At 48.8% G+C, this 27487-nt stretch overlaps 1 protein-coding gene across 1 annotated transcript in view; it reads right to left on the bottom strand.

The window, feature by feature from the left end:
• Positions 1 to 9733: 9733 nt before the first annotated feature.
• Positions 9734 to 27487, bottom strand: part of ANGPT4 (angiopoietin 4) — a 45395-nt gene continuing 27641 nt past the window's right edge. Inside the window, exons 3-9 of the mRNA XM_055265770.2 lie at positions 27143 to 27264; positions 23920 to 24167; positions 20030 to 20145; positions 18597 to 18698; positions 17016 to 17182; positions 14082 to 14212; positions 9734 to 12918 (exon numbers count right to left, since the gene is read on the bottom strand). Of these exons, the coding sequence (XP_055121745.1) occupies positions 12758 to 12918; positions 14082 to 14212; positions 17016 to 17182; positions 18597 to 18698; positions 20030 to 20145; positions 23920 to 24167; positions 27143 to 27264 (1047 nt within the window). The 3' untranslated portion in view covers positions 9734 to 12757. The remainder of the gene's footprint in view (positions 12919 to 14081; positions 14213 to 17015; positions 17183 to 18596; positions 18699 to 20029; positions 20146 to 23919; positions 24168 to 27142; positions 27265 to 27487) is intronic.

Raw genomic sequence — 27487 nt, forward strand, 5'->3', positions numbered from 1 at the left:
TAGTTCATTTCCCTCCAAATCCCTGCCTGTGAAACCACCTAAAGCCAGGCTCTGAGTATCACAGTGCTTATAAGTGGTAAACCCACAGGAAGGTTTGTGAAAATGAAAATATGCATTTATTTCTGTTCTCAGTTCTGAGAACTACTTCCTGTTTCCCTCTAGAGGAAGGCAATGGCTTGTGCACATACATGGAGGTGGGAATGTGTGTCATGGACACAAACTGGGGTGGTTATCACTGTGGTGTTCCCACTGGCCACGTCTGAATTGTGCACGCAATCCTCTGACTATAGCTGATTCACTGGTGTTAACAGACCCTGACTGCAGGCTGGGCAGTCAGCAGTCTCTATTGGAAATTTGAAACTTGAATGGGGCACACAGACAGACAGTGGCTGGAGATGCATCATTCCTGGCCAGTGCCCTAGAGAGGAAAGCCACAGGCCCTGCCCCTGAGCTCCCCAGAGATGCCTTTTCCTGTTCTTCCCACAAGATTACTCGTTTTGGGGGTTTGCTTTTCCCTCATCCTGGGAATGCCTTTCAATAAATCCACTGCTGGTCTCCTTGGTTAGTCAGTTTTTTGGTGTTTGCCACCCAGTTCACCCTGGCCAATGTGGTGGCTAGGGAGACAGCATTGTTGGGGGTTAAGGGGAGACTGTGCAATGGAGCAGTGGCCCTCTGTGGAGTAGTTCTGTGGCAGCTGTGGAGTAGTTCTGGGCAGAAAGAGCACTGGACCCAGAGTCTGGCTCTTCATGATGTACTGCTGTGTGACCTTGGGCAAATCACTTAACTTCTCTGTCTGGGATGGAACCAGGGGACACCTCAGTAAGCAGATGGGACAGTAAGGATCAGAGAGAGGAAGGGCTTTACTTAAAGCCACACAACAGGTTTAGGACAGACCCAGGAGAGCTGGGACCTGCAAATCCCAGCCCTTAGAGGGAAAATTTCCTGGGTTAGGAAGCTTATTTCTAATTATCACCAGGACCTGTTTACCCCAGATGAATAGGGTCCCCAGGCACTTGGCAGATCACAAATTTCTTCCCCAACCAATTGTCACATTTGGCCCTGGTAACAGCATCAATGGCCCAGGAGGGGGCTGAGTAAACTGAGCCCAGAGAGGGACAGAGTCTTGTGCAGGGTCACCCCACAAGTTCATGGCAGAACTAGAGTCTGGGCCAGATCTAAAAAACTGTTGCTTTTTGCTCTAAATTTAAGGAGGGTGAATTGGGGGTAGTGGCTAATGAGTTCTCCAAAGGAATTTTTAAACTGTTTGCTTTCATTTTGATGATAATTCTAAAAATGTAACACAAGCATATCATGAATCATCTGCAGAGCCACAGGTAAGTCCTACCTGAGCTTGCGTTTGGACTTGGGATCACACTGGCAGCAAAGAATAGCATTTGTTGAGAACTAACTATGGCCCAGGCACTACGCTTTGCATTTGTTATCTATTTTTTAAAATTTTATTTAACCCTCACAACAACCCTATAAGATAAATGCCATCAGCGTCCCCATTTCACAGATCAGGCAGTCAAGGCGCAGAGAGGTTAAGGTTAAGTAACTTGAAGCAATGTCAACAGCAAGCCTGTGATCTTGCCCACTACACTTTACTATTGTAATCGGAGGAGAAAATGGCAGAGGTGGCTTTGATATGTAAAGATGAATTCCTGCTAAGTGAAGGCCAGTGATGCAGAAGTACAGGGTGGGGAGAAATTTCACCATGGGTGAAACGGTGCCAAAGGGTGGGAGAACAAAGCCATCAGCAGCATGCAGAGTTGGGTGGAAGTGCGTGACAAACCCAAACAAAATGGCATCGCAATTGAGTGTCCCACATTCACACTGCTGGTGGCGACTCCTGTTTAGCAAAGCAACATCAACCATATCATTAATTAATTAATATTGTTACATTGATGATATGGCAGCATAGCTTAATGCTTAGGGCTGCAGGCTTAAGACTCATAATTTCTGACTTCAAATGTGTCTTCCTCTCAGCCTGGTCCTCAGACTATGGGCAAATCACTCAACCTCTCTAAGCCTCAGTTTTGCTCGTCTTTAAAATGGAATTGTAATAGCAACTGATAGACTGCTGATTGCCTATGCAATTCTCTTCTTTTCCTGTTTTTTGTTGACCAAACCCTAATTTTATTCCTGATGGTGATATATCCAGCTAAGTAAGACTTTATTCCCAGCCTCTCTTACAGCTACTGGTGGCCAGTGAGTGGAAGTTATTCAGTGAGAGACTTCTGAGGACTACCCCTAGAGGGGGCCAGTGCATCTGGGAGGAAAGCCCATTTGCTCTTCTTTCTCCTTCTTCCTACATGGAACTCAGGCATTATGGCAGGAACCCCAGCAGCCATCCTGGATCAAGAAGTGACCTTGAGGATGAGGACACATGATAAGGATGAAGCAACATGAGGCTGGAAGGAACCTGAAACATTGATGATACCATAGAGACTGCAGCAGCCCTGGGCTGACTCTTCCCTGACTTTTTTTTTTTTTTTTTAAAGTAAGCCTTTTATTTTAGACAGTTTTAGATGTAAGCATCATTGAAAAGATAGTACAGAGAGTGCCTGCATACCCCACACCCAGTTTCTCCTATTATTAACATCTTATAGGCCAGGCGAGGTGGCTTACACCTATAATCCCAGCACTTTGGGAGGCCGAGGTAGGAGGATCACTTAAGGCTAAGAGTTTGAGACCAGCCTGGGCAACAGAGCAAGGCCCTGTTTCTACAAAAATAAAAGTAAAAAATTTAGCTGGGTGTCATGGCATACCAGTAGTCCTAGTTACTCAGGAGGCTGAGGTGGAAGGATTACTTGAGCCCAGGAGTTTGGGGCTTCAGTGAGCTATGATCGCGCCACTGTACTCCAGTGTGGGTGACAGAGCAAGACCCTGTCTGTAAAAACAACCCAAAAACAAAACCAAAAAATCTTATATTAGGGTATAATACATATTAAAACCAAAAAAATCTTATATTAGGGCATGGTACATATGTCACAATGAATGAGCCATACTGTTATTTTTAACTGAAAAGCCCATACTTCATTCAGATTTCCTCAGTTTCTCCCTAATATCCCTTTTCTGTTCCAGGATCCCATCCAGGATCCCACATCACATTTAGTTGTGTCTCCTTAGGCTCCACCTGGTTGTGACAGTTTCAAAGACTTTCCTTGTTTTTGATGAACCTGATAGTTTTGAGGACAACCGGTCAGGTATTTTGTAACATGTTCCTCAATAGGGATTTTTCTGGGAATTTCTTGTGATTAGACAGGGGTGATGTGCTTAGGGAGGAAGACTGCAGAGGTGAAGTGCCAATGTCATCGCTTTAGATGGGGAGACATACTATCAATACGACTTCTCACTGTGGATGTTGACCTTGGTCGCTGGCACATTTCTCCACTGCAAAGCCACTCTTTCTTTCCTCCATTCCATGCCATACTCTTTGGAAGAAAGTCACTCCATGCAGGCCATGCTTAAGGAGTGGGAGTTATGTTCCACCTCCTGAAGAGTGGCGCACTTAAGCTACTTAAGCTACTAAGTTTTGGGGTATTTTTTATGTAGCAAAGCTAACAGATAAACAAACCCCTATGTTTCGTAGATCTGTGTTATTTCGGTTTTCTATTACATGCAGTCAAACCCAATTTTAAATGGATGCAGAATTTATTTCTCAGGGAGTTGTGATAATTGAATCAGAGAGGCGGGGACAGTGCATACAGCAGTGTTTGGGTGAATAAACAGTAACAATAATCATTGTTGGCCAGGTGTGGTAGCTCATGCCTATAATCCCAGCCCTTTGGGAGGCCAAACCCAGTGGACTACTTGAGCCCAGGAGTTTGAGACCAGCCTGGGCAACTTGGCAAAACCGTGTCTCTACAAAAAATACAAAAGTTAGCTGGGCATGGTGGCACATGTCTCTAGTCCCAGCTACTTGGGAGGCTGAGGTTGGAGGATCTCTCGAGCCTGGAAGGCAGAGGTTACAGTGAGGTATGATTGCATCACTGCACTCCAGCCTGGGTGACAGAGTGAGACTCTGTCTCAAAAAAAAATCACGATTATTAATAACTTAATTATAAATAAATAATAATAATAATTATTAGTTTTGTAGTGCATTAGTATTTAATTGATAATTTTGTTTCAGTCTTTTTAGTTGTTCGGGAACTATAAGCCTAAGGAGTTGATAGCTCACTTTCTGAATGCACATAAATAATTTACCGTCAATGCCCTCCTAAGGGCCTAAGATCACCAGGAACGCACCTGTAGTTAAACAAGTGGTTCTGTTACTCACTGGGACAAGAAAGTGCACACCATGGGGAACCCTGGAATGTCTTAGTAAGAGTGTTAGAAAAGGCTTATTATAGGATTGGTCTTGTGTTAGGTGACTTGAATAGGGTTTGAGGATGTGGGGTTTTTCTTCAGATTGGATGCTCTCAGGAAGTGGGGGTAATTATGCTTTTGTGATCTTAACAAGTCTTGTCTATAGAGAAGGCAGACTCTGGCAAGGCTAACGCTGTCATTGGGAAAGAAGCAGCGGTCACTGCTGGGACTGGGGGGTGTTTGGTCATTTTCGTGGCTTGGAAATGTGCATGATTTGTCTTTGTTCAGACATGATTACAGAGTGTTCCACTTTTCGTCTTGATTCATCAATCACTGAGGACCTCATCTGATGTTGGTGTTCTGGGCAGTCATTAACATTGGACAGGACATAGGCTGTTCTCTGTGCATGTTGGGCTGACTTGCAGCAACACCCAGTCCTAGCTGACGACGATTCAGGACGGCCCCTGGATGTCAGGGCTGCTTTCCTCTTTCTCATTTCAGTCAACATTAGTGGGTCTGAGAGGATCCCTTCCTCCTTTTAAATATATTAAGTTGGAGCAACAAGCTCATTCCTGCTCAAACTGGGCAGGCATTTTTAGATTCTTTTCTATTCCCAGAAGTTTTCCTTTCCCATTATTTGGTCTTGAGCTGGTCTCAGGAAGAAGTAATGAAGGTAAGAGATCTGCAGTGGGATCCTGGGAAAGGTGGCACATGTGGATCACTGAGGCCTGGGCTCGGAGGGTGAGGATTTGAACATTCCCAAAGGCCACACCTAAGGGTCACCAGAGGGTGTCCAGCCCCCATTATCCAGATGGGGGAACTGAGGCCCAGGAGGGAAGGGCTCTGTGTTGGGTCCCAAGGTGTGCCATTCCAATTATCAGCTGCCCTCCCTTACCTGACTGGCAGAGTCCCTTTCTTCCAGTTTGACAGAAAATACTGTTTTGCTCTTTTTTTGTGGGACGGAGTGTAGAAATTAGGGGAAAGGAAGAAAATATAAAATCTTACATTCAGCATCCTAAGCCAATTCATATGGTCGAAGAAGCAGAAAAGCAACAGAAAGCGATGCCAAACACATCCTCTGTAGGCACGTGTGTTATACCAGGTTTCTGTGAGGGCCCAGAGGACACATCTGTTATACCTGAATAAGTTCCAGAGTTGAACCTCAGCACACACGTGCGCATCTGGGTACCTGTGCACAGAGCTTGTATGCACATGGCAGGAACACATGCATGCTACAAAAGGATCAAGAGCCAAACTCCAAACTGGCTGCCCTTGTTGATGATTTCCAGCTGATGGAAGATGGAAAGGCGAAGGTAGATGTGTTCTGGATATAAAAGGCCTGGCTTCTCTGTTTACTGTCTTCTTGAGCAAACTGATTGACCTCTCTAAGACTCAGTTTTCTGGAATATAATATGGTTCTCTTCTCTCAGAGTAAGGGTGGAGTTCAGTGAGGAAACAGAAATGTAAGCATTGCATCATTCAGAATGCTCTGGGCTGCAAGTAACAGAACACCAACTCCACTGGCTTAAATGAAAAAGAAATTGATCATCTAGAGATGGGCTTCAGGGGTGACAGGACTCAGGACCTCAGTGATGCCAATAAAGCTCCAGGCCCCTTCTGACCCTCCACTCAACCACTCACTCTCCCACCTCCCTGTCAGTTTGGTCCCAAATGTGGTTCTCCTGGTGGTCCACACTGGAGTAGCATCCATGCTGTGTAGTGTCTTCTCCATCAACAGAAGAGAGAACCTTTGTTTTTCTTTTCTGTCTTCTTCTTCTTTTTTTTTTTTTAGACATAGTCTTGCTCTGTCATCTAGGCTGGAGTGCAGTGGTGCGATCTCAGCTCACTATAACCTCTGCCTCCTATGTTCAAGCAATTCTTGTGCTTCAGTCTCCCAAGTAGCTGGGATTATGGGTGCCTGCCACCACGCCTAGCTGACTTTTGTATTTTTAGTAGAGACAAGGGTTTCATCATGTTGACCAGGCTGGTCTCGAACTCATGACCTCAGGTGATCCACCCGCCTCGGCCTCCCAAAGTGCTGAGATTACAGGCGTGAGCCACCGCACCCAGCCAGCAGAAGAAGAAACCTTTCTGTATCCCTGAAACTCTAGGTCTTCCTCTTTAGTATGAGTGAACTAATTGAAGTCACATGACCAGCCCTGGCAGTAGGAACCACGGCCAGGGAAATATCATGTGCTGACTGGCTGCAGTTTGGGTCCCTGAACCAATCAGTGGCTGGGGGACTCCTTCAGACTAAAGGACCCAGCCCTGGAGCTGGGGACTGATATTAGGAAGGGAAAGGGAAAGGGCATGATTCATGTCCCTCACTGCTCAGGGTCTTGCTATGTAGCATCTCTTCTAAGATGTGGGTCAGACAGGGTGTTGGCCATCACTAGAAAGGACCCAGGTAGTGACCCTCCTACAAGGACAAGACTTGAACAGGGATCTTGAAGACTTCTAGGGTTCTTATCTACAGTCCAAATGGGCTAACCTGTTCACAGGCTGAGTTGAGTGGCAGCATCTCTAGTGGATCTGGCTCTCTGCCTGTGAGCACTTGTGTGCATGAGCGAGTGCCTCACAGACCTGCATGTGTACATGGAAGATATCTTTTTACCTCCATATTTGCATCTGTAGCAACAAGTATGAAATGCACATACATGTTCATGCACAGGTCAGTGTACGTGGCTACTATTCAGGTAACTATACAGTGTTTCAAATGTGCATATATGTTCATATATGTGCATATATGCAATATCTGGATAGATGTATTTGGCATAATGGCATATTTATATACTAATAAATCAATCATTTCAGAGTATTAACTATATATGAGTTATATTATGCTTAAGATATATTAATAAAAACAATATTTGTCAAGCACTTGCTATATACCAGGTACTATTCTAAGCACATATGTTCTGTTAATATATGTATTAATTTAAGGATACATAACCTGATGTCTTTTTGGGGTCCGTGGATGAAGTGTATCTTCACTCACCTTTAAATAAGTTCAGTTGTTTCATTCTTCATTTGTGAATGTAGGGCATTCACAAATTCATTCTTTCAATTGTGAATGCAGGGCACAAACCACAGTAGTGTCAGGAGTGCCTGGAACTTTGTCACCATTAGAAATCATAGCTATTTGCATATCTTGTTATAATGATTATAGATATCTCAAAATATTAACACTCATCATTTGTTTTGACCTACCAGTAGATCTTGTTATTTAATGTGTTAGCAAAGAAGCATATATGGTACAATATCAAAACTGTGTTCTTTAAAAATATATACATGTTTTTGAGATGAAGTCTTGCTATGTTGCCCAGGGTGGCCTTGACCCCCTGGGCTCAAGTGATCCTCTCACTTCAGCCTCCCAAGTAGCTGGGACTACAGGTACACACCACTGTGCCCAGCTTAAAATATTTTGATGACTGTATTTTTTTTTTTTTTTTTTTTTTTTTTTGAGACAGAGTCTCGCTCTGCTGCCCAGGCTGGAGTGCAGTGGCGCAATCTCGGCTCACTGTAAGCTCTGCCTCCTGGGTTCACACCATTCTCCTGCCTCAGCCTCCTGAGTAGCTGGGACTACAGGTGCCCGCCACCATGCCTGGCTAATCTTTTTTTGTATTTTTAGTAGAGACGGGGTTTTACTGTGTTAGCCAGGATGGTCTCGATCTCCTGACCTGGTGATCCACCCGCCTCGGCCTCCCAAAGTGCTGGGATTATAGGCATGAGCCACCGTGCCTGGCCAATGACTGTGTTTTTAATATAATTTGTTTCCTTCATAATCCAATGCATTTAATTTTATTTTAAGCATGTGAAGACACCATTCTGAGGAGGGGTCCATGGCTTCACCAGATGCCAAAGACGCCCATGCCACAGCAAAGAAAAATTCATTGATTAATCCTTCAATGACCCCATGAGGCAGTAGTGTTACCAGCTCGCTACAGAGGGGAACCTGAGGCACAGGGAGGTGGTGCAACTTGCTTAAGGTCACATGGATATTGAGTGGTTGTGCATTATGATATCCGTCAGTTGCTTTTATAGCCTATGGGCTGATGTGGGCTACAAACCATCATGGTGGGGACCATCCCTCACCCCCCAGCACATGGCCGCTTTCTACCTCACCCGTGGTGGTTGTCTCTGGGGTGTACTCAGGGAACTCTCTCCCCAGTGTGGAAACTGCCTTTGCTGGGAACATGCAGAGATCTCAGAAATGATGTGTCCTGCTGATCTGGCTCCCTCAAGATCCATCAAGTGCCAGTGGGACAGACTGAGTGGTTTTGGAGGCCTTTCCAGGAAGTTCCTCCTGCCCTTGGTATAGGAGTTTGGTGGTAGATGCCCAGATGCCCAGAGTGCTCTGGGAGAGGAAGGCAGCTCACAAATGCAAATGTGCTGGAGGTGGTGCTTGGCTGTGCTGCCTTGGATGAGACCCTTTCCCTCTCTGAACCCTAATTTCCTTTTTCTTTTTCTTTCTTTCTTTTTTTTTTGAGATGGAGTCTGGTTCCATCGCCCAGGCTGGAGTGCAGTGACAAGATCTTGGCTCAGCGCAACTTCTGCCTCCTGGTTCAAGCAATTCTGCCTCAGCCTCCCGAGGAGCTGGGGCTACAGGCATGTGTCACCATGCCCAGCTAGTTTTTGTATTTTTAGTAGAGACAGGGTTTCACCCTGTTGCCCAGGGTGGTCTCGAACTTCTGAGCTCAGGCAATCCACCTGCCTTGGCCTCCCAAAGTGCTAGGATTACAGGCTAGGAGCCACTGTGCCTGGTGCCTAATTTCTTCATCACTGAAATGGGAAGAAAACTAACCTGGTGCAGGGAGAAGTGACAAGGGTTTTGCATAGGAACCTGCAGATGCAGGTATCCTAGAGGCTGGTCCCTATGAGCTGTGGCCCCCAGGAGACCCAGGCTAGGATCGAGACCACACCGGCTGTGCCCTCTACAGTGCTTTGTGCTGCCCGGGATCCTCAGGCTGGTCTTGTCTGCAGCCACTGTGAGTCAGCCTCACTGTCAGAAGGGCTTTCGGAGGTTGCTAGGTGCTCTGTCCATGGGAAATTGAGGTTCAGAGAGGGCCAGGGGCTCTGATCCAATGGCAGAGCCAGGACTGAGAATAGGGTCTAATATTCCTGGGCAGGACACAGCTGTGTCCTTGATAGTCAGAGGCAATCTGGGATGAACTGGATCCTGGGGTCAGGACCTGGGGACAGGGAGGCTGAGAGAGGGCACAGAGGTGGAGAGAAGAGAGATGGGAGCCAGGGACGGGAAAGAGGGAAGGTGAACACCTGCTCCTGCCCGCCTAGCATCTCTGCTTCCTGAAATCATGACTTGGGTGCACTGACCCCACTGCTGGTGCCAGGCATGATCATGTGACCGAGGTCTGGTTAAGCAGAGTAAGAGTGATAAGCACAGGGATGGACACAAGACCAATCCTGGCTGCAGAAAATCATTCCTTTACTGGAATCATGGAGACAGGGGAGCTCCCCGGGTCAGGGATGCTGAGCTGGGAGGACATGAGCCTGGGGCTGCCAGAGCCTTCTTGTGAGGAAAGATCCTGGCTGAGAATGAAGTCAACGGGGCAGATGGAGGGGCTGAGAGGTGGAGCTGACATCATTTGAGCCTCTGGATCTAACCTCACTTGCCTTTACCCTTAGACTTCCCAGTTACGTGAGTCAATTTATTCCTTAGGGCTAGAATTTCTATCCCTTATACCTGAGTCCTGGCATGGAAGAGGAAGGAAAATAAGAAAGAAGGATGAATATTTAAGAACAGGTGTCTGAGGCTGGGTATGGTGGCTCACGCCTGTAATCCCAGCACTTTGGGAGGCTGAGGCAGGTGGATCACATGAGGCCAGGAGTTTGAGACCAGCCTGGCCAACATGGTGAAAACCCGTTTCTACTAAAAATGCAAAAGTTTGCCAGGTGTGGTGGTAGGCATCTTTAATCCCAGTTACTCAGGAGGCTGAGATAGGAGAATCACTTGAACTGGGAGGCAGAGATTGCAGTGATCCGAGATCATGCCACTGCACTTCAGCCTGGGTGAGAGAGTGAGACTCTGTCTCAAAAAAATAAAATAAAATGACATAAAGAACAGATGTCTGAGGGTGACTCAAATCAGCTTCCTGCCCCCTTATAAAATGGGAGTACAGAGAGGGACTTGGGCCTTCATCCCACCCAGAGGAGTTCTGTCCCTGGGCCTCACAGCTTTGCCCTGTCTCCTCTCTAGCTTGAAGTCAGCCTAGAAACTACAATAGAAAAATAAATGATGTAGATACAAAAATAAAATGCCTTTTCCTCACCTGACTGCAGGAGAAGGGGTGGCATGTGCTGGGGAATGCCTTCCTCACCCCATTCACCTCTTTGAAGACAAACATTTATTAGGCACCTGCTTCATGCCAGGCTCTATTAAGAAGATGACATACATGGTCTCATTTCCTCCTTGCCACAGCCCAGCCAGGAAGGAATATTATCATCTCCATTTTACAGATGGGACAACTGAGGCTTTGATGATTGAGAAGATAACTGGTGCCTTGAGAGGCTGAGCCACTGGACCAAAGTGTCAGAGCTGGAGCAGGTTTGTCCAACTCCAAAGCCCTGCCCACCACACCACACTGCACACAGTAGAGGCTAAATAAAGGTCTGCTGGGCAAATGCTGCCTAAGGCAATTTGAGCTCTCTGGGCAGCAATCTGCCCCTAAAGATTTCCCATCATGCCTGAAATGCAACCATTAGCAACCATGTCCTTTGGGTCTTGAAGGGGAAAAGTGCTGTTTCCCAGGAATGAGATCAAAGTCTGTGCTAGGTTTACTCAGGGATCAGCTGAGAGTGGGACTGAAGGCTGGGGCAGAGCCAGGGGGATGAAGGTGTCCCATTCCCATTGGCTCAGTCTCATCCAGGAGAAAACCTTCTGAGGAGAGAGGTAGGGCAGGTGGGCTCCTGGTTATGGCTGGGTGTTGGCTGATGACAACAGGGCAGAGAGCATGATACAGTGATGGGGGCAGGTGACAGAGTGGCTGTGGATCCTTTCTGACTCCATCCTCTGAAAGAAGCTATGAGGGCCCTGGTCTCCCAAACTCAGGCAGAGGCCTGGTCTCCTCCCCTGCAGCTCCCCGCCTACCACCACAGAGGCCCCATCACTGCTGGATGGGGAAGGGAGGGAGGCTAGGGGTTTTGGCTTGGAGGCAGAGAGGATCTGGACTTGGAGACAGATGTCCTGCCCAACAGTCCCTGTAATTGAGCCTGGGGGAGTTGAGGTTACAGGGAGTCCTGAGGGAAGCCACCCAGGTAGAGATCAGCTTCCTGGGACTTCAAGGAGCCTTGGAGGACATGAGCCTATAACACAGACAGGGACTTAGTTCTAGACCCTTCTTCAGGGATGGTATCTGTTTTAACTGAAAGGTTATTTCCAGTTGTTTTTAGAGGTTGTTTGAGGCTGTCACTGTGGTCCTTGTAGCCAAAAGGGGTGAGTATAGCTGGGGTGGGGATGGGGCCGTGGGGCTCCTCCTTATGCCAGGGGAGCACTAGCTTTGTCCAAGACCATCTACAGTCCTGTGAGATGCTCTGGGACAAAACGAGCCCATTTTCAAATAAGTAAATTTGGAGAAAGCTGCCCACTCTAGCCCCTTCATGGGTAGTCACAAGGCACTTAGCCATATTAAAGGCTCTGATCAGTCCTGCAGTGAAGTGTGCCTGTTCACTTTGACTTAACCTGCTGTTTCCCTTTCTCATTGCTCATAGGTACTTTTAGAGACAAGCTATAGTTATTCCCTGTAACACATCCTCTAGGATACGCTGGAGGTGAAGGAGCATGTCCTTTTGGGTCTCCTAAAGACCCTGAGCTCCAAACACTGGAGCCTAGAAGTGGTGAAGTCTAAAGACCCTGAGATCTAGGGTCATTGGAGCCTAGAAGTGGGGAAGTGTGAAGGGGAAATAATGATTAACCCACCCATTAAGGGGTGGATGCAGCCCCTTCAGACTTGAAAAGAAAGTTCAAGGACATCTCAAGACTCAGAAAACTTGGAACAGGAGCTTGGAATGGGAGATGGCCTTCTCACCAACCCAAGGGATAGAACCTGGGCCATCTGGGCAGCTTCCGATGTGCAAATACCTTCCCACCTGCCTGCAACCCCACCATTGGTCATGGGAGACAAGTTTGGTCTATTCTCAGCCCATCCAAGGTACTGTGACCCTCAGGCAGGGAGCCCCTGAAGGGGGAGGGAGAGAAGAGGGGCGAGGACTACATCAGAGGGATGGGCCCCGAACACCCTCCATGTCACAGACGGAGGGGAGTAGGGGGGCAGATGACGTTTCTGGACTTCTGGGGCAAGGAGGGCTGGCTCAGGAAGCCCAGGGTGTCAGGGAAGGCGGTGGCACAGTGTCTTGCATCTGGGTCCAGGTTGTCCAGGAGTGCCAAGTCCGAGCTTCTCCTGTGTGGTCCAGCCTCTGGCACAGCTGCTCGTTAGATGTCCAAAGGCCGTATCATCATGCGAGAGGCACGCAGCGAGTAGCTGGGGCCCTTGAAGTAGTGCCAGCGGATGCCGTCCATCTTGTGCTTGTTGTCGGGAGCATGGTAGTAGATGCCGTTGAGGTTTGACAGGCCACAGGCGTCAAACCACCACCCTGGTGGAAGAGGGAGGAAAGGCGCTTGGTGGAGGCGGGAGCCCAGCCAGTGGCAAGAAGGCAGCCCCTGTGTCCCAAAGAGAACAAAGACTAATCGGGGCTGTTGCCTCCTCTGGGAAGCCAGCTGGCTGGGAATGGGGCTGGGTGGGAGTGGGGGTGGAGTGGACAACAGACCCTCTGCTCAGCCGGGGCCTCTAGAGGGCAGCAAGGGGCTTTGGCCACTCCTCGAGCCCCTTTGCTCCTCCCGGCCTTCTCCCTGAGCCCTTGGTGTCCCTGTCTTCCTCCCTCACTGACCCTCTGTCTTTCCAGCTCCCCAACCTCCCCCAATCGCTCTCCCCACTGCTTTCTAGTGGTCTCTGTCACTCTCTCTGAGTCTCTCACTCTCTGGGTTCATCTCTTTCTCTCTGATGGTCTCTGTGCTTGGGTCTGTCTCTGTGTGTCCCATTGTGTTCATCTTTCTCTGATTATCTTTGTCCCTCTCTGCCTTTCGTGTCTCTGGCCCTCCCTTCCTTTGGGCCCCCAATCTTTCACATGCTGTGTTCATCTCCCGGCCTCTCCTTGGACTGAGTCTTTCTCCCCCATCTCCCTCTGTACTTCTCTGCCCCGGTGTAGCTCTCCATCTGCTGCTCAATGACTCTGACAGCCTTGGTGTCTCTCTCTTTCTCCATCTGCCCTCTGTGTCTCAGAAGGTCTCTCTCCCTGTCTCTGTTCTTCCTACTTTGTCTCTCTCTCCCATTCACCCCACTTCCTGTTCTCTGACCTCTGTGCCTACCAAGAAACACTGCCTGAGCCAGAGCTGGTGGGGAGCTGCCCCTCTGCCTCCCTCTGGTCTCCTGATCCTGGTTCGGCTTGCCTGGGGTTGGGACTGACAGGGCAGGGTGCCTCCCCCCAGGGCCCCGCACTCAGGGTTACTTTAGCCTTGTCTCTGAGGAAAACTGGTGGTGCCAGCTTTAAGAGGAGGTGAGACCTGAAGGGGACCTCAAGGACCCAGTGGGGGAAGGCACCGAAGGGGCACAGCCTGGTGAGCTTATGGGTGGGCAAGGCCCGGACCTGCACCCACCCTCCTGACAGCACCTGGGCACACAAGAACCTGGGGAGGGAATGGGAATGTCAATCTGGGTGAGCCCGTGGGTGGGCGGAGCTTCACCCCACCCTGCACCTACCTCCAGACATCACCTGGGCACACTTGCAGAGACAGTGGTCGTTGTCTGAGTCAAGGGTGCTAAAGCTGGTGTTCTGCAGGACCAGGCTGCTCTGGCGCCCTGCTGAGCCGCTGTACCCAACCACAGAAAGCCTGGAGGCCACCCAGAGGTGGTGGTGGCAGAAGGGCCCAGAGTCAGGTTGGGGCTGTGTCAAGGAAGAACATCCCCAGTGGCTTTGTCCCAGGCTGGGCTTCCCCTCCAGGTGTTCTTGGAGGGACAGCCCCAGCCTGGGTGGAGTGCTTGGGCTGTTTCCCTTCCTGGATTGCCTTTCCTGCCTGCTGCCTCCCAGGGACAAAGCACTTACTGTATGCCAGGCCTCCCCTATCTCACTGAACCTGAGTCTTGGAGAGAAGTGATAATGGTCACAATAATGGTAATAATGGCTAATATATATATTTTTTTCTTTAGAGACAGCATCTTGCTCTGTTGCCAGGCTGGAGTGCAGTGGCACAATCACAGCTCATTGTAACCTTGACCTCTTGGGCTCAAGCAATCCTCCCACCTCAGCCTCCCGAGTAAATGGGACTATAGGCACATGCCACCATGCCCAGCTAATGTTTGTATTTTTTGTAAAGATACGGTCTCACTATGTTGCCCAGGCTGGTCTTGAACACCTGAGCTCAAGCAATCTGCCTGCCTCTGCCTCTCAAACCACTGGGATTACAGATATGAGCCACCATGCCCGGCAACACTTCTTTTTCTTTTTTTTCTTTTTTTTGCATCTACTATGTGTCAGGCATTGTTCAAAGTGCTTTGCATAGGTTAACTCATTCTCCTTTAATCCTCACAACACCCTATTCCCATTTTACACAAGCGAAAACAGAAATCTTAAGAGCTAAAGAAACCTGCTGAAGTCTAAGAATGAATGAGGGTCAGAGCCACATGCCAGCCTAGTGTGGCCTGACTTGGGAGTCTACGTGCATTTTGCTCCCCAGCTGATGATGATCCGGCAACCCCAGCCCCATCACACCTCCTCACATTCACCCACCTCTTCCAAGAAACCTTCCCTGACTACACCAGCCCCCATGGATCTGGGCTCCAGGGCACCCCAGCTCTGCAACTTCGACCCTGTGGTCGGCCAGGTGAAGGTTTCTATTTCTTTGCCAGGCTCTGTGGCCTTGGTGGGCATGTCCAAGCCTGCCTGGTGATGAAGACCATGAGATCCGGGGGCAGAAAGCCTGGATTCAAATTCTAGCTCTGCCACTTGAGAGCTGCATGGCCTTGGAGGATTGGCTCACCCCACCGAGCCTCAGTTTCTTCATCTGTTCCAGTGGTAATGAAAGTGAAATTAGCAGTGCTGCCCTCGTTTGTTATGGTGATTTGGTGATGTCAGTGTGTGAAGTGTGCAGAGCAGTGCCACGGGGTGAGTGCTCAACATTCAGTGCTTATTATTATTTGGCCCTTGGCAGATGGCTGGGCCTGGTTGGAGAGAATGCAGGGTGTTTGTATGGCAGGGTTGGGGGAGGCTGCACTGGCAGCCGAAGTAGGGAGCCAATTTGGGAGCAATTAAGAAGGTCCTGCTGAAGCTGGAGGCAGGATGGCTCATGCCTGTAATCCCTGCACTTTGGGAGGCTGAGGCAGGCTGATTGCTTGAGCCCAGGAGTTCGAGATCAGCCTGGGCAACATAGGGAAACCCTGTTTCTATAAAAAATACAAAAATTAGCTGGGCATGGTGGTGCATGCCTGTAATTCCAGTTACTTGGGAGGCTGAGGTGGGAAGGTCACTGGTCACTGAAGCCTGGGAGGTCAAAGCTACAGTGAGCTGTGATCATGCCACTGCACTCCAGCCTGGGCAACAGAGTGAGACCCTGCCTCAAAAAAGCCTTTGCTTTAGTGGCCAGTGGCTTAAATGGGACTCAGCTGGAGGAAACAGTGGGGGCATATCACTGAGAAGTTCCCAGAAGTGGAATCAGGCATAAAGTTCAGGAGGACAGAGAGTCATTCAGAGATTCCTTGGGAGGAAGCGACCTTCCCATCAGTAGAGGTATTCCAGCACGGCTGGATGATGATTGCAACTATGGAGGGAATCTATGAAGAACCAGATGACATGTGAGGTTTTTTGCAGCCCTGTGAGTGTGAGTCCTGGCTCAGAGATAGCCAGGACCCAGGCTTATCTAAAAGATCCTTAAATTTCTCTGAGAAGCAATATCATGTTGTGGAGACATCATGAGTTTTGGCAGCAGGCAGATCTGAGTTCAAATCCCAGCTCATTTAACTTGTAACTTTGGGCAGGATACTTAAACTTGGTGTCTCAGTTTCCATATTACTAAAGCAGGTACAGTAATGCCTACCTCAAAGTGTTGTGGGGAAGATTAAGTGGAATAATGGTGCCTGGAACATGGTAGGTGCTCAATAAATGCTAGTTCCTTTTCTCAAATATACCAAGAACCAGGCTGAGGAAGGGGTGAGAAACCTTGATGATCTTACAAGATCGTCATGTTTAAGCTCATCCTGCTATTGAAGAAGCAGAAGCTCAGAGAAGCCAGACTAACTTGTCCAAGTTCCCAAAGCAAGCTGGAGCAAGGCCACAGTGAGCGCAGGAATTTCAACTTCTGGCCCAGGGACCCTTCCACCCAGCCCCAGGGCACAGGACAGGCTGGGCAAGTCACCTCCTTTTGCTTCTGGGTCTCTGTAAAAAGGCTGACTTGGGGTGACTGACCTTGGAAGACCCCTTCTTGCTCCTCGGATGGCAGTGCCAATGACATTCTTTCCACTCCACCCAGTGGCTAGGACATGCTGAATGCTAACTAGCCGCCTCCAGATCCCATGACGTGCACCCAAATGGGGGACAGATGGTAGGAACAGGAGACGCCCAGAGACTGATCCTTGGAGCAGACTCTGTAGACACTAGCCTGAAGACCCCAGCCCCCACACCAGCCTGGGCCTGGAACACACCTGTATAGCTGGTTCTCACTGCCCAGGTGGAAATGTTCATACTGGGCATAGGCTTCATGGCCTTCCCAGTCTTGCAGCTCCACACGCAGAGAGTAGGCTGCCCTTCTGGTGAGCTGGTGCACCACTTCATTGCCCAGCCAGTGCTCCCCAGCTGGGTCTCCGAAGCCCTATAGGGAGGGGAGTGTGGGGTGAGACTCATGCTGAGGAGGAGGCCATGTCCCTGGCTGAGGAGCTGGGCTGGGCCAGGCTCCAGGGCTACTTATACAAAACCACTGTGCTTAATGATCGAGTTCATAAGTACAGTGTAGGCAGGACTGGGAGTGGGAGCCCTCCACCTGCTAGAGGGAAAAGGCTAAGACTTTTGTAAGTGTAAAAGCCTGTTAAAATTATTGAAATCACATTCCTCTGAAGTTCAAGAACAGGAAAAATGAATACTTGGTGACTACCTTTGGTGGAGTATTGACTGGGAGGGGGCACAAAGTGGGCTTCTGGGGTGCTGGGAGTGTTGTACATCTAGCACTGAATGGTGGTCACGTGGTTGAATACATATCTAAAGGTTCACTAAGCCTTACACTTTATTTGTGCGCTTAGCCACATGTATGTTAAACCTCAACAAAAATTGAATAAAATATTTCAATCAGCTACATAAATAGTAGAGCAAACTTTGTTCAGTGACAGTGCAGCCACTGCAAGATTTCAGCAACACAGAAATGTAAAACTGAGAGTGTGGGGAATGTCATGTCCCAACGCCCTTGGACAGAACAAGAATTCAGCACCAAGGACAGGGGCACACCCAAGGCCCGCTCCCCAATTTAGTCACGATGCAATGCGGGTTAGCCTGATGGTTAATATTGAGTGCTCTTTTGTGTATTTCTGCACCTGGACACCCTATTCCTCCTTGCCATTTTAATGGTTGTTTAAAACCCAATTAGTTCAAAACACTCATAACTTAATTTGGTATTTATTTTTAAGTATTCCTTAAATGAACAGCAAGCAGACGCAAATAACAGAACTGCTGTATCACCTTGTGGGTATCTTTTTCTATTTCTTTGGCCTTGAAAACTTTAAGAGCTTTTAAGTATTTTAAGTCAGCTTGACAAAAAGTCTTTTATTCAAAACTTAAGTAAAAAATTGGAAAACAATTGGGCTTCTTATCTGACAAAATACATGTGATTTTTGGGCCTGCAATTCCCCGTTAATGAATCTCTCCTGCAGATATGATCAAAGATGTATGAAAAGACAAGAAACTTCATTAAAGCAATGCAGTCAGGGTTGACTGGGGGGATTTTTATTCTGTCCCCTCCTTTGTATTCTTTAAAAAATTAGCAATGTATATGTATTTTTTTAAAATTAAAACAAAAATAAAGCTAAACTTTTTTTCTTAGAACATATGTCAGAACTTTCAGAAAGAACATTCAAATTCAGGTCATGAGGTCCCATAAAGCAGATGTGCACTGTCAGCTTTAGATGAGTTGATTTTTTCTGGGGGAGGAATGAGGGCAAAGCAGTCCCCTTCCAACAGCCCAGCCCCTGCCCCAGGTGTCAGAGCAGAACGGCCCCTCCCCAAGGCAGCAAAGTTACCTGTTTATAATCCTTCCAGTTCCGCTGGAAATTCACAGTGCCATTCTCACGGCGCTGGATGACGGTCCACCTGCCTCCACTGCTCTGCAGGTCACAGAACACCTGGAGAGGGTGGGCAAGGCACAGCTGGGAGCCCTTGGAGGCAGCCAGAGGCCAGGTCTGTGCTGGCCCAAATGTGGCTAGGCAGACAGACCCTCACAGAGCAAAAGGTGAGCCTGGGAGTCCTGGGCATCAGAAAGATTCAGGCTTAAATTCCCCATCCATTGTCATCATTTTTCTAAAGTGGTGGGTAAGTAATGATCTCTCAGAGCCTTCCTCTCCTTATTTGTAAAATGGAGGTTCATACCTTAACCTCTTTGTGCCTCAGTCTCTCATCTGCAAACAAGGGTTGTGAAAATTAAATGAGATGAGTCATGTAAAGTGTTTAGAACAGTGACTGGCAATACTAGGTAAATGGAAGCTTGACCTCTTTTTGTTGAAAGGAGAGTTTAGCAGGTGTGTGAGAAGTGTAAAAGACAACCTGGAGACAAACAGAGGCATTCTTCTTGGTATATTAAGAGGGGGTGAAAGGAAATAGAGCAATGGTGGCTCACACCTGTAATTCTAGCAATTTGGGGGCCGAGGAGGGAGGATCGCTTGAGCTCAGGAGTTTCAGACCAGCCTAGGAATCACAGGGAGACTTTGTCCCTACAAAATGTTTAAAAGTATTAGCCAGGGCATGGTGGCTTGTGCCTGCGGTCCCAGCTACTTGTGAGGCTGAGGCAGGAGGATCACTGGAGCCCAGGCTGCAGTGAGCTGTGATCATGCCATTGCACTCCAGCCTGGGCACCAGAGCAAGACCCTGTCTCAAAAAAAAAAAAAAGGGAATTATGAAGTGGGAATCTGCTAGTTTTTTCCCTTCTAGGCCTGGCTCTCAGACCCTCCCTCCTGGCATCCGTGCTCTTCTCTGTCACCCTCCTCATCTGATGACCTTAAATTTTAGGACAACCTTGAGAGCCAGTCATTGAAAATGGTGGCAACTCCACTAGCCCTGGTTTCTAACTTCCCACATGGAGCAGAACCTCAAGTCCTGCCTTCAACTGGACTATATGTAAACTAGAAAGAAATGTCTTTGGGCTAAGGCCCTGGAATTTTGGGTTTTTTTTGTAATATCAGCTATCATCATCTTAACCAACACAGAACTATTTCCTGCTATTCCAGTGAAAGCACCTCTGAAGTGATGTTGGTGAAGGATGCACTTCCAACTTTGGGAACTTCTGCTTATCTCCACAATCTGACCCCTGACTGCTGGGGGTTTCAGAAGTCAAAGCCACCCCTATACCTCTGGTATTTCAGATACTGGACAAAGCCTGATCCCGATGGGGTGGGGGGTGTCTGGGAAGCCCTTGGCTCAACACCCTCTAACAGCCACAGCTCCCAGGGAGCCCCCTAACCTTCCTGGGCTTCGTTGCATTGGACACCTGGATGGTGTAGACACCACTGGCACTGGCCCCAGAGCGCTGGATCTCTGCACAGTCCTGGAACACCTGCTCACCTGCCATTATGAAGGCTGCAAAGGGACAACACAAAAGTCAGTTGGAGGTAGGCAAGGAAAGATAGAAGGGGCCAAGTGGGCATGCCTTCCTGCTTTGTGCCAAGTTCTGGGTTGGGAGGTGCTGGGGACAGGGAGATGAGTCAGACCTGGGAAGATTTCGTAGAGGAGGTGACAGTAAGCTGGGACCTGTACAATGAGCAGGAGTTGCCCAATGGAGAAGGGGAAGGCATTCCAGGCAGAGGAAATAGCATACGCAAAGGCCGTAAGGTAAGAAGGGCCCTAGTGTGTGTAGAGGACAGGGCATGGGGAGGGGAACTGAGGCTGAGGCCAAGGAGAGGAAATGACCCACACCGTGAGAGAGGAGTTGAGACCAGGGAGGCTGCTTGCTGTTTGATGCAACTGAGAGGGTAGAACAAGGCTGGCACAGAGAAGGTGGGGAAGGAAAAGGAGAGAGGAAGCTGAGATTTCAGAAGGGCCAGGTCAGCCTTGAATGCCAGGCTGTGGAGCCCAGATTCTCTGGGCTGAGAAAGAGCACTCCGTCCAAAGTGTGGAGTGGGGGCTGGAGGGGATGAGACTCAAAGCTGGGAGGCCTGGGAGGCTGCTAGAGTTTTCTGGGAGAGAGTTACTGGGGCCTGAACTCCAGTGAGGCACTTCCCATTTCACAGACCAGGAAACTGAGGCCCCAGAGTGAGGCAACTGGCCCAAGGGCACACAGCCAGGTAAGGCAGAACCTTCCTTCTTTGGAGCTCCCTTGGGTGGGAAGCTGTGGGCTCCCCTCCATAACCCACCCTTTTGGCTGGATCTCCCTGCTTCCCTGGGCATATGCTCCCTTATTCTGTCCTCCCTGGAAGCTGACTGCTGGCCTTAAAGGGCCCCTGTTTCTTCCCTCTGGACTACATGAGATCAAGATAGTATTAATGACCAAAACCTACCAGAGGTTTCTAGGCCTGGCCTGGAAAAAGTGACTGTTGACAAATAAAGTGCAGAGATTTAAAATCTCCTCTGTCTCAATTAGTGGAATCCAGTTAGAAGTTTGAACTATGATTCTACCAGAATCTCTGGGTAGGCAGGTACCCAGAATGGGGCTAAAATTCCAGATGGATAGGTTGTTAACACCAATGAGGAACCAGGAGGCTACCACAGGGTGGGACTTCCTGGTTTGGCTTTATCTGAACTTCAGGGATCCCAGATCCTGGATCTGGGGCACTTGTCCAGAGAAGGCTATTGCTCTTATGTCACAAATGAGATGACTAAGACCCCCAAATCCATTCTGGTTCACCCACAAGCATTTCCTGGGCAGTGGAGACCCCTGCCCCACCTGTCGGCACCCCCTTAGCTCCCCATGGGGAATTGGAGTCCAACCAGGCATGAGGAGGCTGTTGGCCTCAAGGTGAGCAGGGATGGGCCAAACCTCACCCAGTAAGGCAAGGACAGAGCCAGGGTTGGCCTGAGATTTCCAGCCACCCTTTCCAAGGCTCTGCTCACTGTTATTTTCCTTAGTCTACAACAATATCAATAACAATGACAACAATAATATCAACACTAAAAGTGAAATACTCACCATGTATTGTAGTGTTTCCAAGGTGCCATGTAATGCCAGGGGTAGTTTGGGGCCAGGAAAAATATTTTTAGGAGGCATTAAGAATAGGATAGACTGATATTGATATGCAACAGTTTGACCTGGTCCTCCTCTGAATATCTGGGCTGGTAATTTGTACCAGTTTCCCTCACTTTTGGGCATAGGCACTGTGCTGAACCCTTTTGTATGCATGAACTCATCTGATTATGCAAGAACTCTATGAGATTATTATTCCCATTTTACAAGTAAGAAAAATTGAGGCTCTGAGAAGTTAAATAAATTACTTGTATGAAGTTCCAGTGCCAATAAGTGAAGGAGCCAGGGCTTGAACTCTGGCCCATCTGACTGCAAAGCCAGTGTCCTTCCTCTTACACATCTCCCTTTGGATTTCCACCACTGAGCATATGTAAGGTTGGGCAAACAGCCTGCATTGACAATTGCTGCTTTTATATCGTGCACAGGTTAGGTCTTTTCTGCCTGTGCCCTTGTCCTTGTAACCTTCTGAACCAAACTCCCCAGTGCCTGGGAACATCAGAAGACTTGACTCTCTTCTCCTTTCACCAGCCTCCACCTGACTAGGACAAAGCTATGCAGAGAGCTAGTGCTCCCTTCCTGCTAGACTTCAAGGATGCCTGGTTCTTGTGCCCCATCTCCATCCAACCCTCTCTTCTACACCTGGTGACTGAGTCTCTCCTTCAGTTTCTCCATCCAGAAGGGGGTGAAAGCAGCTGCCTAGTGTCCTTCCCTGGTGATAGTGGGGCACGCGGGACAGGGTGTTTGGGCAAATGGTGCCCAAGATGAGGTGCCCAACACAACCTCCTACTCAGATGATTGAGCAGATATTCAGCCTCAGCTGGGGACTGGGTTAGCAGTGGGTTAGTGGGAGGCATTGGGCCCAGGCCCTGTGCCTTGGGCTGAGCTACAAAAAACCCATACATGGGATGAATTCAGGCAGCTCGCAGCCAGGTCTATGCATACGCCAGTAATGGGTTCAAGTTAATCCACATGTCACGGTTAGGAAGGTGTCTACTTCTCCTGCCTGTAGCTTCCTTAGGCCTCAAATCCCTACTCAGTTGGGTCTGCCAGACTTAGATGGGGCCAGGGTGGGATCCCCTGCCCTCAAATCCTTGTCAGCCCTGGTGGTGCCTGGAGTGCCATCACTATTGGGTCTTAAAGGCTTTCCAGCCTCCCCCTATGGATCCAGGAGCAGCAGTAGCCCCTTTGGTCTTTCTCTCTCATCAAGCCATCTCCACTCATGGCTCCAATCAGAGCTTCTTGAAAGTAGTCCCACTCTGTTCAAAAGCCTCCCATGCTCCCTGCTAGCCTCAGGCTAAGAGCCCTTCTCCTTCGCACAGCCTTTGGACCTGTCTGTTTTCATGGTCTGGAAACTTCAGGAACACTGATAGCTGAGAATCTGGCACATATTATGCACTCAAGAACCATGTATTTCTTTCTCCTTCCCTCTGGGACCCATAGACCAGGGATTGGACATTTTTGCAAGAGACAGGGGCTGTGACTGTGCATTCGCTGCTGTATCCCCAGCACCCAGCACTGGGCCTGGCACACAGTAACTGCTTAGTAAATGTTTGTTGACTGAGTGATTGCGGCTGGGCCCAAGAATGCCTTGGACACCCCAAGTAGGCCGTGTTAGAAGGAGTCAGTGAGAGCCTGGGAGCCTGGTCCAGCATTGTTTTCCTGCCCCAGAAGCCAGGGCCAGGGATGCCTCTTCACTTCTGTTTGGCCCTCTTGGGCTTAGGCACAGGGGCATTAAGATGAGAGAGGTCCTTGGGGTGCATTGAGTCCAACCTCCCAGTTCCTGCCATTCTACAGCTAGGGAAACTGAGGCCCAGGGAGGGGTAAGACAAGCCCAAGAAAGTGGGGCTGGAGAATGAATCCTGGAGACCAAACTTGTCAGTCTGGACTGCTGTTGCCCTTATCCTCACCTCCAAAACCCATGGGTAAACTGAGGCCAAGGGAGGGGCAGGGGCAGGCCCAAGGTCACCCATGGAATCAGGGGACAGGGCCTGGATTAGGATTGTTCTTGCCGCCATTGTTATTACTGTTTATTGTTATTTCTATTTCACAGATGGTGGGGGAGGGTGGGGCCCGCAATGGCTCCCAGGCGCCCGGAGACCCTGGAGTGTGAGCAGGGTCTGCCTGCCCTATCCCGCCCGTCTTTAGCCACACTGTGGCGCACCCCGCTCACTCACCCGGGGCCGAAGCGTTAGCCCTTTCTTGCACCATGTCCCGCAACAACACCAGCAGCTGGCGCAGGCTGTGCTGCTGGTCCTGCAGGAGGCTGGAGTTGTGCCTGATCCCACGCAGGCCGCGCTCGATGTTGGTGAGGGCGGCGCTCTGGCGGCTCAGCGTGTTCAGCAGCTTCGCCTTCTTGCTGAGGATGCTGGCCAGCTCCTCCTGCTGCTTGGTCTCCAGGGCCTGCAACCGCTTCTCGAGCGCGCTGCGGGGTAGGGGGCGCACAGAGGTGAGCCTGGCATCTTCGCGAAGCATGCACCCCCACGCGCCTCCCCTGGGCCCTGGAGTCCCTGCAGCCCGACGATGAGACTCAAGTGTGATGGAACGTCCTGTGCCCACTGTAGACACAGATTGAGGAGGGGAGAAAAGAGACCCGGCCCTGGAGTAATATAGATTGAGGTTTAGTGGAAGAAAGAGGTGGTGTGGGAGGGACACCAGCAACTGTGTAGCTATTATCAAATCCCAAATGCGCTTGCTTTTTGACTCAGCAGTCTACTCTCAGGAGATATCCTCTAGGGAGCATGGTCAAGAATGGCCCTGGGGACTAGCTTGTAATAGAAAAACAAACAAACAAACAAACAACGATATAGCCTAGATGCCCAAAAGCCAGGACTGGCTGAATCTGTTGCGTTTTGGCGTCCCTGGAAATGTTCTGCAGTCATGAAGGAGGAGGCATTTGCACAGAATCGGAAAGATACCCAGGACTTGGGGCACATCAAGCCTAACCCCATGTGTGGCAAGAGAAGGAAGAAAGAAAGAAAGTATTAATGTAAATATAGAGAAATGGGGTGAACATATAGGAGAAGGATGGAAAGACTTCCGTGGTGCCTGTGTTTGGGGAGAATATGAAAGAAATTCCCTCAAGGGCTGTGACTTCCGCGGAGCAGGTTTGAGCAGATGGAGAGGGAGAGGAGGAAGATGGGGGCAGGATGGAGGGCCCAACTTTCACTTTTATTTTGTACAGGTTCCTGTTGTCCGATGATATTATAATAGTCAAGAGACTTTTTTTGTAATGGATTTAGAAGCAAAGAGGAGTTTTTCAAAAGAAAGCCTTTGACTCAGCTCTTTCTTTTTGGACATTTTATCCTCCAGATTTACTCACATGTGTGTGAAATGAGATATGGAAATGTTACTCATCGTATCATGGCTGGATTAGTAAAACGCTGGAAGCAACCTCAATATCCATTAACTGGGGACTGGAGGGATAAAAGCAGGGACCACATATGGTGGAGCATTATAAAGGTGGAGAAAAGAATGAGCAAGTATGTCATGCAGTTATAGAATCTTTCCAATGTAACTGAATAATAATTTATAAAAACAAGGTATAAGCAAGTAGTAGGCTCGATTTGGGCTTAAAAAGGATAAAAACGGGAATGTACAGATGCTCCAAAATGTATGATGGGGCTACGTCCTAATAAAGCCATCATAGTTGAAAATGTCCTAAGTCAAAAACTCATTTAATACACCTAACCTGCTGAACATCCTAGCTTAGCCTAGACCACCTTAAACATGCTTAGAACACTTAGCCTGTGATTGGGCACAATCATCTAGCCCAAAGCCTATTTTATAATAAAATGTTGAGTAGCTTATGTAAAGTATTGAATATTGTACTGAAAGAGAAAAACAGACAGTATGGGTACTCAAAGTACAGTTTCTACTGCATGTGTATCACTTTCATACCATTGTTAAGTCACAAAACTGTAAGTCCAACCATTGTAAGTTAGCAATCTTCTGTATGTATGTGTTTGCACATTCATAAGAAACCCTGAAATGTCAGCTTATAGGATGTCAGCTTCACAAGGACAGGCGCTTTTGTCTCTTTGTTCACTTCTGTATCCACATTGTCTATAATAGTGCCTGACACATGAAAAGAGTTCAAAAAATAATTGTTGGTTGAATGAATGGAAGGATACACAAGAAACTAGGAACAGTGGCTACCTCTGGCTTGGTGGGTGGCTGAGGGACAGGGCTGGGAGAGAGACATTTTACTGTGTATCCACTTGTGCCAACTCATTCTGCAGACTAAGAAAATGAGTCCAGCTAGGGTAGAAGAAATTTCCTCTGGACTCCCAATTATGCTGCAGGAAAAGAGAGAATTGGGGCACACTGAAATTCTAGAATTCCTGCTCTGTCTTCATAGGCCAAGAGTTTACTGATGACATCCTCCATCCTCACTGATTTCTAGACACCTGGTGTTTATTTAGAGTCATTGAAAGTGTCCCAGTCCTTGCCACTGAGACCTTGGGTTGGGAGAATAAGAAGATGGGCAGACTGTCATTAACTGCACCCGGATCAGAGAGATCTGGGGGATCTTATGGCCTTATCCTGAGCCAGCATGTGAACAACATCTTGCCTGATTCACAGGCCTGTGGCTCGTTCAGCAGGTAGATTTTGCCTTCTCCAGAACTCTGACTTTGGCAGCTTTTTTCTTCACTCAGCTTGAAACTGAGGTGAAATCAGCCTTAGCTGCTAGATTTTTCTGCTTTATCTAAACCTCATGACCATTTTTTTTTTTGGTAATTTAAAGGGTGTTCCCCTGATGCCTATTTGCTTATAAATGCAAAGACTCTCTGATAGTGCAGACAAGAACCTGGTAACTGTGGTTGCTTCTGGGAAAGGAAGCAGGTAGATAGCACCAGATTTATTTATTTGCAAAGAAGTAAAGCCAATAAAATTTACTGGGTGAATAGTATCACGGGTGAATGAGATCTCAATAAAGTTGTTAAAATTTACGAGATAAATAAAAGAAGGAGGAAAGGAAGGAAGGAAAGGGAAAGAAAGAATCAGGGTGTCCTGGGCCCCAGGAAAATGCCTATCCCCTGTCCCACCCAGTGCAGGGGCCTGGGCCAGGCAATATGCCTGCCTGGCCCCCAGCCCAGCCCCGTACCCACTCTCATTTCCAGCCTCAGTCTGGATTCCAACCCTGGTTTCAGTCCTTCCCCAGCAGGGGCTATTCCCAGCTCTAGTTTCAGCCCTAACTCCCAGAGTACCTCCTTGCCCCAGTCCTAATCCAAGCTCCTAGGTCTGGCTGCAGGCCCTATCCCAGACACCAGCCCACGTCCAGCTTTCAGTCCTGGCTCCAGCCCCAGTCCTAGCCCTGGCTCTGGTGCCTGCCCTAGGTCCTCAACTTGACTCCAGCCCCAGCCCCTGTCCTAGTCTGGTGCCAGGTGCCACACCCACCTGTTTTGGCCCTGAAGCTGCTGGAGCTTCTGCCTCTGTAGCAGCAGCTGGTTCTCCAGCTTGTTGGTGGACAGAAAGGTCTCCGGCATCTGGGCATCCATTCTTGATGTCTGGTTCAGGAGCTGCCCCAGCAAGCAGAAGCAGGTAGGGGGCTGCGTAAGCACTACAGGAGCCCTGCCCAACCACCCACCTGCCCACAGGCCCTGCTACTCCAGAAACTTACCCATTTCCACCCTCCCAGTCGTAGTTCTTGTGGTTACTCACTCACAGGCCCTAACTTAGCTTATGATCTGCTTCCTAAATTTGCCTTTCTCCATCACTGTGATGGCAGCTCCATTCTCCCTG

Source organism: Symphalangus syndactylus, chromosome 24, assembly GCF_028878055.3.
Source record: "Symphalangus syndactylus isolate Jambi chromosome 24, NHGRI_mSymSyn1-v2.1_pri, whole genome shotgun sequence".
Taxonomy (NCBI): domain Eukaryota; kingdom Metazoa; phylum Chordata; class Mammalia; order Primates; family Hylobatidae; genus Symphalangus; species Symphalangus syndactylus.